General features: G+C 36.0%; 1 protein-coding gene across 1 annotated transcript; it reads right to left on the bottom strand.

The window, feature by feature from the left end:
• Positions 1-3,636: 3,636 nt before the first annotated feature.
• On the bottom strand, positions 3,637-9,737 carry tyrp1b (tyrosinase-related protein 1b). Its single transcript, XM_088609446.1, has 7 exons — positions 8,982-9,737; positions 8,035-8,357; positions 7,290-7,494; positions 5,854-6,021; positions 5,175-5,354; positions 4,535-4,681; positions 3,637-4,094 (listed from the first exon to the last, which is right to left on the bottom strand). Exons 1-7 carry the CDS (start codon positions 9,331-9,333, stop codon positions 3,880-3,882), a joined length of 1,590 nt encoding a protein of 529 aa, XP_088465572.1. The 5' UTR covers positions 9,334-9,737; the 3' UTR covers positions 3,637-3,879.
• Positions 9,738-10,637: the final 900 nt, after the last annotated feature.

Raw genomic sequence — 10,637 nt, 5'->3', positions numbered from 1 at the left:
AAGTCTTATCTCACTGATCGCTGTCACTTTGTCTCTCTCAATGGGTACAGGTCTGAAATTGGTCTTGTCAAGTCTGGTGTCCCTCAGGGCTCAATACTGGGCCCCTTGCTCTTCAGCATTTACATGTTCCCACTTGGTCAGCTTTTAAGATCACATGGCCTCAGCTTTCATTTTTACGCTGACGATACTCAAATATACATCCATACCAAACCCGACACTGATGTGGCTGTCTCTATTCTATCTAATTGCATCTCTGACATAAAAATTTGGATGACTCAAAACTTCCTTCATCTTAACTGTGACAAGACTGAAGTCATGCTTATTGGTACCCCCCATCAACTTCGTAAAGCCAGTCCTGTAACCCTGTCTGTAGATGGCTCTGTACTTGAGCTCCAATCAAAATTGAAAAACCTTGGGGTTATATTCGATTCTGGCTTAACATTCGACCCACATGTACAGCATACTGTCAAAACATCTTTTTTTCACCTTAGAAATATCGCAAGACTACGCCCTATGCTATCATTAACTGTGGCTGAAAAGCTGATCAACATATTTGTATTCTCTCGAATTGACTACTGCAATGCTCTGCTCCCTGGGGTATCTAAATCTACTCTGAACAAGCTGCAGTATGTCCAAAATTCAGCAGCCAGAATCCTGACCAGATCTAGTGCAAGTGTTCACATTACTCCTATCCTGGAGTCCTTGCACTGGCTTCCGGTCAAATTCCGCGTAGACTTTAAAATCCTCATGCTCACCTACAAGGCTTTACATGGCTTGGCACCTCAATACCTGTCTGAACTTTTATCGCCCTACTCCCCACCTCGCAACCTCCGCTCTTCAAATTCTGCCCTCCTTACTGTCCCCCAAGCCCGTCTACATTGTATGGGCGACAGGGCCTTCTCCTGCTATGCCCCCAAGCTCTGGAACTCCTTGCCCAAGGATATTAGAGAGTCACCTTCTCTAAACTCCTTCAAATCCAGACTCAAAACCCTCCTTTTCAGAAAAGCCTTTACTTAACTGGTTCCATTCTTCACCCCTCTGCTCTTCTTAATACCATCTTCCACGGTCTCCTCTATTGTTATTGTATTGTACTGTATTGTTGTAATTATAATTGTGTCCTGTCTTGTGAAATTTTCTTATTTATTGTTGTAGTCTTCTTATTTATTGTTATTGTCATCCTGTAAAGCGCTTTGAGAAGCCACCTTTAAAGGCGCTATATAAAATAAAGTTTATTATTATTATTATTATTATACATACTCTCTCTATATATAAAGAAGTACAGTACCTCCAATTTTTAGTCTTGTATGTCCTACTTTTAGTTGCAAATGCACTTCCTCCCCATTTCCACTAAGCCTATTTCCATTTCCAGTAAGGCCTAACTTCATTACTGAGCTTGAAACAGTATATTGACAATAATCTAAGTCAGGATTCTGACTCTCTTATAACCCCTTCTTTTCAAAGCCTGTTTTGTAGCCGGGTTTTAGTTCAAACACAATTTATTTTGTTGCTGTGTTTTTGAAGTATTTTAGAAGAGTTGCAAGAAGATACAGTAATTATATAAGAAGCATAGTTGATTAATCAAATATATTTAAGGGTATGTGTATTATTGGTATATATATTAATTAGCTTATTATCCTAAAACAATGATAAAGGAAGTAAAAAAAAAGTAAAACAATTTGTAAAAAACAAATAATCAGTATTTATTGGGTATATTTATATGCTTGAAACCTTATGTTTCAAGTGTGGTAATTCTAAAGCTAAGTCTTGTGAAAGTATTCACACCTGGCAGCAAAATCACATTAATTAGTTACAAATATTATGCCTATAACTGCTTTAAATTAACTTTTTCCATTCAGAACTGTAATTATCAAACTGAAAACTTTTATGTGAAGAAACTTGCATGTCAAGAAAATCTGCAAAAAACACATCCATTGTAAAAAGTATTGCTAAGTAGATAAGTATTAAGCCACCAAGTCAATACTTGATGGAAGCACCTCTGACAGAAGTTACTGCTGGTAGTATTTTTGCATAGGTCTCTATGAGCTTTGCACTGCAAGATGGTGGGATTTTGTTCATTCTTCCAGCAAGATTACTCAATATCTGACAGGTTCCTTGGGGACAGTGGATGGATTGCAACTGTCAAACCTCACTATAGAATTACTGATGCTTTCAAGTCAAGAGCATGACTGCAACACTCAAGGACATTCACTCTCTTCTTTGAAGACCACTTCAGTGTGTTTTTGGCCTTGTGCTTCAGGTCCTTTTCCTGTCTGCTGAAATTTGATTTGAAATTTGTTTTATATTCTCGTGAGAGTCAAGTAGGTTTTCCTGTAGGATTAGACTGTACTTTGTACCACCATTTTTAGCTCACTCCTGACAAGCTTCCTAGTGCCTGTCATAGCCCCAAACTTAAACCCTTCTAAAACAGCTTTGCAGTATACTGTATCTAATATGATATTTAAGATTAGTCTTTTTATTTCATGCCACTCATTCATATAGACCAGCTTTTTGTAAGGTTTAGGATATTGTTGGTAAATGAACAGTGAATCCCATCTCTCACATGGATCTTTGAAGATTTTTTTAAGTCACTGTTGGCTTCACAATATCATCCTAACCAGTTTTCTGCTTGTCTGACTCCTCAGGGAAAGGTGGCATAATCTAGGTTGTGCCTGGGTGGTATGATGCATACTCCACTTCTTAATGTTGGATTTCACTGCACTCAAAGGGATAAGGAACATTCTCCTGATCCGTGCCTCTGGACCACTTTATACTTGACTGGTTTTGATTGCTCCTTGGCCTTCATGTTGAATCTGTCATATTGTTGTGTGAGTTGTGATTTGAGTTTTAAACAATTCTGACCAAATGTACAGAGATAAACACATTCATTTTAAAGTCAACTTAAAATACTTTGATTACACATACAGCCATTACACTAATTTTGTGCCTTTCAGACTATTTCTCCCCCAAAGTGATTTAGGATTGCATTAGCAAAAGGGTTGAGTAGCTAGGTAATTATGAGTTTTTTAAATTTCTTTAGAAATCAAACTTATTTAGGTACTATTAGCATTTTGTAGTAGAGATTGGAGTAGACTGTGTTGATTCTAAACATTCTGTATAGCCCTATTTAAACATGCCAATATTTCAAGCTCAGACAGCAACAAGATGTGGAAACTGCCTTAGGGGAAAGGGTAGTGAATACTTTTGCAAGGCACTGCATTTACAAGCAGGCCCTTCTGAAAAACGTGTACTAAAATACAAATAACGTCTTATCCTAGACTGAACTATTCTCATTGACTAAATTCTTAGCAAATAGCTTAAGATTTCTTAGCTGGAAGTGTAAGCTTTTCACATTTGTGAAAACTAGAGTGTGTTGTATACATCTATTACTTTTGAGTATTGAGAAATTTTAGTTTTAAAAGTTTTTTTTTAATAAGAAACAACAGGTTTGCACTCCCTGAAAGAATATCAAAAGACATAGACATATTTAACCCTTACATTAAAGAAGGAAGTGCTGCAGTAGAAATGTTCTAATTTGTCATTTTATACATGTCACTTCAGGTACAGTATAAATCGAGTTTACTACAAAACTCAATAATAAAAAATGTATTAAAAAAGAACAGACAAATCTTAATGGAGGATGTTTGGAGGTTCAATTTTAATTTTGGTCATTACACCTTTAATTAGTGATATTGCTATGTATGGACCACCAGTTTTTTAATCTTACCAAGAAAGTCACACGTACATGTTTTTTTTTTCTTTAAGGAGTGAAAAACTACTTCCATGTTACCATAGAGATAGGTCTGGAAAAAAAAAAGTTTTTTTTCAAAAGAAAACTTTCTAGCGAATAATAACAAAGCTTACAAGCCTGTTGCTTGTAACTTAAACTACAGACTGGGTTTTATCTTGGATTCTCTCATGGTCCTCAGAGTAGCGCTGATAGTGCTCTCCGAGCAGTGGCTGCCGAGATTCATTTCTGCCATGACTATGTGATCTTGCACGAACAGCGCAGGTGGTGGCAGCAAAAATGATGGCGACTACAATCAGAGCGGCCACCACTGCAATGGTTATTATCTCCGTGAGGCTGTAAGGACGACCTACAGACAAAAGAAAAAAAATTAAAGTGTTATCTTTTCTGAACAGAGCACCAGAGGATTCACTATCCTCTTAACACAATGTTCATGGGGGTTAGTGTTTCTAGACACTCTGGCTTGGAAGCCTAATAATGCAAAACATCAGTGATGATGAATATCAGGATAAGGAAAAAAAGGGTAGCCAAGCCAAGTAGAACTATGCTTTGAAAAAAAAGATATACTGTAATTATATAATGTACAATGAAATTAAAGACAAAATGCTCAAAATGTACATAATTGTACAAATTAAATTAGTGAGTCACACCATTGGAGTATTTGTCTTGTACAATTTACCATGATTCTGGAATCATAAGGGTCTGTTATTATCATGTTTTTTGTCATAACTGTTTAAATATTGCTTCTTTAGACAACAGAAGCCCAAGTAATAAAATAATCATGCTTACTTGGCCATTGAACCTCATACGAGTACCCAAGCTTATCAGGAGCTGCAGCAAACATTTCAGCATTGGTAACTGGAGGCCAGAATGGGACCATATTATATTGTCTGTTGTGACCAATTGGAGCATTTTCTAAAGGGTAAACTGAAACATCTGGAACAAAAAAATAAATATAATCAGGATCTGTGCAACAATCAATTGTCATTTTTCTTACCATGAAAATAAAATATTTACTATATAAACAATAGATTTCTAGGTTCAATGCTGAAATCAGGAGCTGTATTTTCAATGTACTGAATAACAACTTTGATATACAGCTTTAGCTTTCCTCTTCTGTCCTTTCACTACCTATTCTTTTTCTCTTTTTCCTTTGCTTATCTCTTCCAAATTGCTGGTTTCCTTTGTTCTACTCATTTATTTATGTTTCTTTATTATTGTTGGATTAACACAGTTTGTTTCATGGCATGATGATTGTTCACATTTGTTCATTACTGCATATGGTACCATGTATTATTCTTTCTTTTACCTTAAAAGCCAAGAAACAAATTGAACATAGAAACATATTTCTGTGCAGACAATATCATACATGGACTAGTTTAAAAAATTAAGAGCAAAATATTGAATATTCCAACATGTAATGTATTACCAGGGCTATGTCTTCTCAGCCACTCATCAAATATAGCATCAGTAAATGTGTGCAACAAGATGAATATGGGATCATTTGGTGAAAGATGTGTCTGTCCTCCAGTGCCATTCAAGAAAAGGTGTGCCAGGTTATGCAAACTGCGTACAATTGGGTCGTATGTTCCAGAAGGTGCGCTATAACCTAGTTGAAACAAAAAGAAAAAATCCCATTCTAAAGAAAAGCCAAATAATTTAGGTACAATAGAGGCATGGCTTACTCGAATAACAACCCTTTACTAAAACGTACTAATACATTTAGAGCACAAAATCTCCAAGACGTCAAGCATTTTTTAAGATAATCATTTCTACAAAGAAAATGATTTCTTCCTCTTCAAGACTGCTTTTGAAGCATGTGCCATATTCTATGGAGTTGATTATGGATGTTAAGTTACAGGTTAAAAGTTACAAAAAATTTTTTATGGCACCTTACCTTTACTGTATGACCATTAATACAGCTGGACATTTTATTGAAGCAATCTAAGTATGTTGCTCAAGTATACAGCGGCAGAACCCCACCCAAGATGTGGGCCCACGGCCTTGCTGGTATGAACACAGAGCCTCAAACACTACTCCATGCTTCCGTATTATATATTTGTGAATGCAATTAGGACAATTAGGAATTGCTCTACTATAAGACTCACCTTCCACTGTGTTCCTGAAGCTCTCTGATGAAGTGGAATAGAAGGGTGGAGTGTCAAAGATATTGACTTCTAGACATTGAATGACATCCTGAGGCTCAGGTAGGCGTTGTACCATTGGTCTGGCAACATTCCCAGCAGGGTTTCTTCTGATTTGACTACTTTCAGTGCCTGTGGAATAGCATACAAGTTCTCCTAAAAACAGAGCTCTTCCAAAAGGCACACAAAGACATACAGAATAAAACAGATACACATTCCAACAGCTGGGAAAATGCATTTCAGCGTCAAGTAAATTGAAAGTTGTGTACTCAGTACTATAAGAAAACAGTTTAAAAACAGTGCTGATAAAATTCTACATGCAAAAATGTATCCCTGATATAGGAAGTATTTAATGTTCATGTAGAGAGCATAAAGAATTACTGATAGCAAGTTTCAGATTATTTTTTCAATTTACAGCCAGTAATTTGATTAAAGTGTTAAATTACTTGTGGATGTTCTACTTTCTTTTATTTGTTTCAAATACCATCGGTGTAAATGAAATGAACTGTGGCAAAGTTTAATTCCCATTGATCAAAGCAGCCTGCAGGGTTACCTCCTTGGTTCAGCAGCTACTTGTATCAGGATTACATTCTTGGTTCAGCAACTGTTTGCGGGTCAGACATTCACATTAAACTTTTCTGTCAGGTAGACAATCTAATAAGAGGATTAAACGAACTAAAAAGATTATAGTTAAATCCTTCTTGTACAACTTTTTTTTCTAATACAAGAGCTCTACTCACAGATTCCTTTTAGGCTTGAATGATTTCAAAACAGGAAAGGAAAGCAAAAGAGATCCGATAAATCATTTGGAAACAATCCTTCAATACAAAAGGACAGTACCATCCCAGATATGATGTTATTTGTATCAAAAGAGGGTTTCTTAATGTTAAATTTCTAAATGGCCAAAAAAGCAAGCACTAAACCTAGACTTCACATCCCACTGCTGAGGAGGTTTAAATGACTAACTATATGTACAGAAATAAAAATAAAAAGTGAGCTATTTATACACATATATAGTATTTTAAATGCTTAACAATGTGTTTTATATTAGCAGTTTAACTAAAGGTTTATGATTTCAGCCCTGCAGCAGCCTGACATTTACAGTAGGCATTACAATTTGATGACAAACATATGGTAAAAAATCATATCAGACCTTTCTAGTACACTATTTGCATTCTAGCAAGTGGGTAATTCATAAATCACAATGTCATGGAGCTCAATGTGAACAGAAGTGTGCCGATGTGCAAAGGCAATAGAGGTAGCAGAACACATAACTGTGACATGCACGCAATACTTAACTTCAATGTAACTCACTGTCAATATATTTTCAAGCTGCCACTGTTAATAGCATGCTAACATAATAGCTTCACAAAGCTAGAGACAAAGATGGAGATGCTTACTGTTACATATTGTTCCAAGAGTGTCATAGTCATCAACACTTTCACAAATAACTCTCCACTGCGAGAATACAGAGTTAGAACTGATCAGGTTTGGGTCAAAGTTACTTCTTGCTCCAAATAATTCGTCTGTGCAGATGTCACAGTTGTTTCCACCAATGGCAAAGTTCCAGTAAGGAAGAGCAAAGGACGGATCTTGAAGCATATCCTGAATTTTCAAGAAGAGTACACATCTCAATAAAGTATAACCCATTTTTCACAACTTCTCAGACTGATCTTTTGTTGTTGTTTTTTTTCTGGAAAAGGTCTGACTGGGCTAAGGTGTCAGAGCCTATCATTTTAACAATCATGAGAAAAGGAAAAGCAAATAGTTTAAGTTTAAACTAAAAAAGTTCCATTTAGAACCAGCATTTTTTCTTCTATAGAAAAAAGATAAAAGTATACCCATAACCTAATGGATTTTATTTACAGTACATAGGATTTTACAAATTACTCAATTAAGTATGGATTTTGGCCAAATAAATAAAACAAAACAAAGTGTGGATTCACTATGCCACCTGACTAGTCAAATATTGATAACAGTATTACTATAAAACATTTCTTTGCCTCTTTCTGGATATTATAAATATATTTGATTAAGGCTCCCCCCTTTTCATATCAACACAAATATCTAAAACAATTAAAATAAACCACTGGCTGTTAGCCATTTCTTTCTTTACACAAATCAAGCCATGCAGCTTCTCCTCACCTGCATGTCCATCTCAAGCTGTAGCAGGTGATACCTGTGCCAGGTAAGAAAGCCAGGACCCTCATGGGAAAAATCTACTCCTCCAAAACTCTGCTGTCCAGCTCCAAGGAATGTTTTGCTGACAGAATAATAGTGTGACCACACAAAAAAGTTGTATATGGTGATATTCTCAAACTGCACAGTGTTGCCATCCGGTCCAAAGATCTCCTGATAGCGTCTGGTTGCAATGACCAGGTTGGGGTGTACTGTACCCTTGGCTTGGTTTAACGCATTCACAAAAAATCTTTTTTCATCTGTGTTCATTTCCATAATATTTCTCCTAACTGCAAATAATGGAAAGGCAAGAGATATTGTAATTACAAGACGTTCCAAAGCTTTTTAGGATTTGTTCCCTTTTCTAATTGCTTTTTTACAATATGTAAGGTAAACAGTTTTTTTTATCATGTTACCTGAGTTCTGAAATTCATTTTAACTAACTTAAGAAAATCAACGCTTTTATATTCCCAATAATGCTCTCTTGTATACGAAGAAGGTCTTATTTGAAATTTAAATAATTGTACAGATCTGTAATCTGTGAAATTTAAAAGGCAGAAAATGGCAAACGATTATACGAGTTAATACGATTCAACTACTGTATGAATCAATGCAGTCTACAGATATTCGTAACAGTGAAGCATGTACAGTATGGACATAAAGAACCCCATACATTAGTCGCTAAATTGCAGTAAAAGAGAAAGGGTAAAACGAAAACTTCAAAATCATTTTTTGTTAACAATCAAGTCATGACCGTTTTACTATTTAATGGCACACAGATGGCTGCAGATATTGGTCAAAAGACTTGTTGTTATTTGAAAGATAACTTTCAAACTTTTGTTACCATTGGCAAACTCCAGAAAAGCAGATATCATTACTACTACAATTAATTTAGGATTTCGGAATTATCTTACCTATAGGGGTACGCTGGTCGCAGTCTATTCCGGTAAACCCATGCTTACATCGTCCGCAGTTATAACCCGAGAAGTTCCCATTGCACTGACAGCTACGATTGAAGAACCTAAGGGGCCAGCGTTCCCGATCATCGAGTCCATCGTGTGGATACTGTGGTCCGTGTGGTCGACTGTCTGCATTTATTGCTACACACTGTCCTCGTCCTGTGCTAGACCCACAGCTGTCATTCGGTACCCCAGTTGGAGACGGACAGCACTCTCCACTGCGAAGTGTCTCTGGGGTTACACATTCTCTAGGAAACTGGGAGCGTACAACGCCGCACAAGACAGCCAAAAACCAATACTTCCACATCCCTGCGAAAAAAGTAAGTGTCCCCGCCTATCTTTGTTTACACTTACAGTCCTTACTGTCTTTAATGACGATAGCCTATGCAAACACAACAGCTAAATCAGATTGACAAAATATCCCTGTTTACTGTATGTTTGATAAATTACGTTTAAGAAATTATTATTTTAGTTAAAGTAACGTGTTATTAATTTAAGGTTTATTGGGAGTGATCCCTTCTCATAATTAAGCCAGTGTAACTGATGTCAGTATAACTGAGATTCTTTAAGAGTGTCTGAAATCTACTTTTGAAAGAATGATAATCCTACCTCCTAAATACATTCTTTTCACACAAATTGCTGGCTAGATTAATAACCCCCTTCTGCAGATGAACAAATCCCTGCCTTAAGTACGAAATTAGCGCATGACTGCCAAGATTGTTGATCTCCTCGTGATCACATCACATTTCCTACGTAACGTCAGGATCAGGTAGGTTAAGGAAAAAATAAACCAAACTCAAACGTTTCGCTGTTGAAAGAGCCTAAGGGATACCACAAAATCTGAAAGGTGCCTCAGAAGGACTTTTTTTCTACACGTACTGAAAACATACAGTAGAACGCCTCTGGCAACGCCTGTGTATTCACGCTGTATGCAACAAGTAATAACCGACCATTTTCAAATTATACAAATAAGACAATGCGTTTAATAATTCCACCAGCATTACACAAAGAGTCTGTGAAATGAGATTATCCGAATTGAAACAACGTCCAAATTTGAAGCTAATGCTCTTAACTTTATACCTCCAGGGATATTTTCATTTTAAGAGCTGCAGAGTCATTTGGCAGGATATCTACGCGACAAATCCCAACATTATTAACAACAACATTGATGATGATGATAAAAATAATATCTCTTCCATTTCTTTAAATGTACCCCTACAAAATTGTGACTTACTGCTTACAATGCTGTACCAGTTCTCTTCTAAAAGCACCCAGGCTAAGCAGTATCTTTGGATATGTGTAAGTATGCCTGCCCATTTTTTTTATAGATATAAGAATGAATTAAATATTAAATGAATCATAGATAATACTGTTTTATCATTGCTACATATATAATTCCAATAATTGCTATTCATATGATACACACATACTGTACATTTGGTAATATCTAAATTTGACCAACTTCAAATACAGGACTATGCTACAGGTATGTACAGTATGACCATAGTTTCAAATCAGGTGTTTGATATTTGTATTGTTTGATATTGTATAAGGAAATAAAAAATAATAAATCAATGAAAGTAGTTGTTTTTATATAGAAAAGTGAGTAAC

Source organism: Lepisosteus platostomus, chromosome 1 (assembly GCF_059453375.1).
Source record: "Lepisosteus platostomus isolate fLepPlt1 chromosome 1, fLepPlt1.hap1, whole genome shotgun sequence".
Lineage (NCBI taxonomy): Eukaryota > Metazoa > Chordata > Actinopteri > Semionotiformes > Lepisosteidae > Lepisosteus > Lepisosteus platostomus.
The sequence above is the reverse complement of the archived record's forward strand: the minus strand, read 5'-3'. Positions and strand labels throughout refer to the sequence as shown.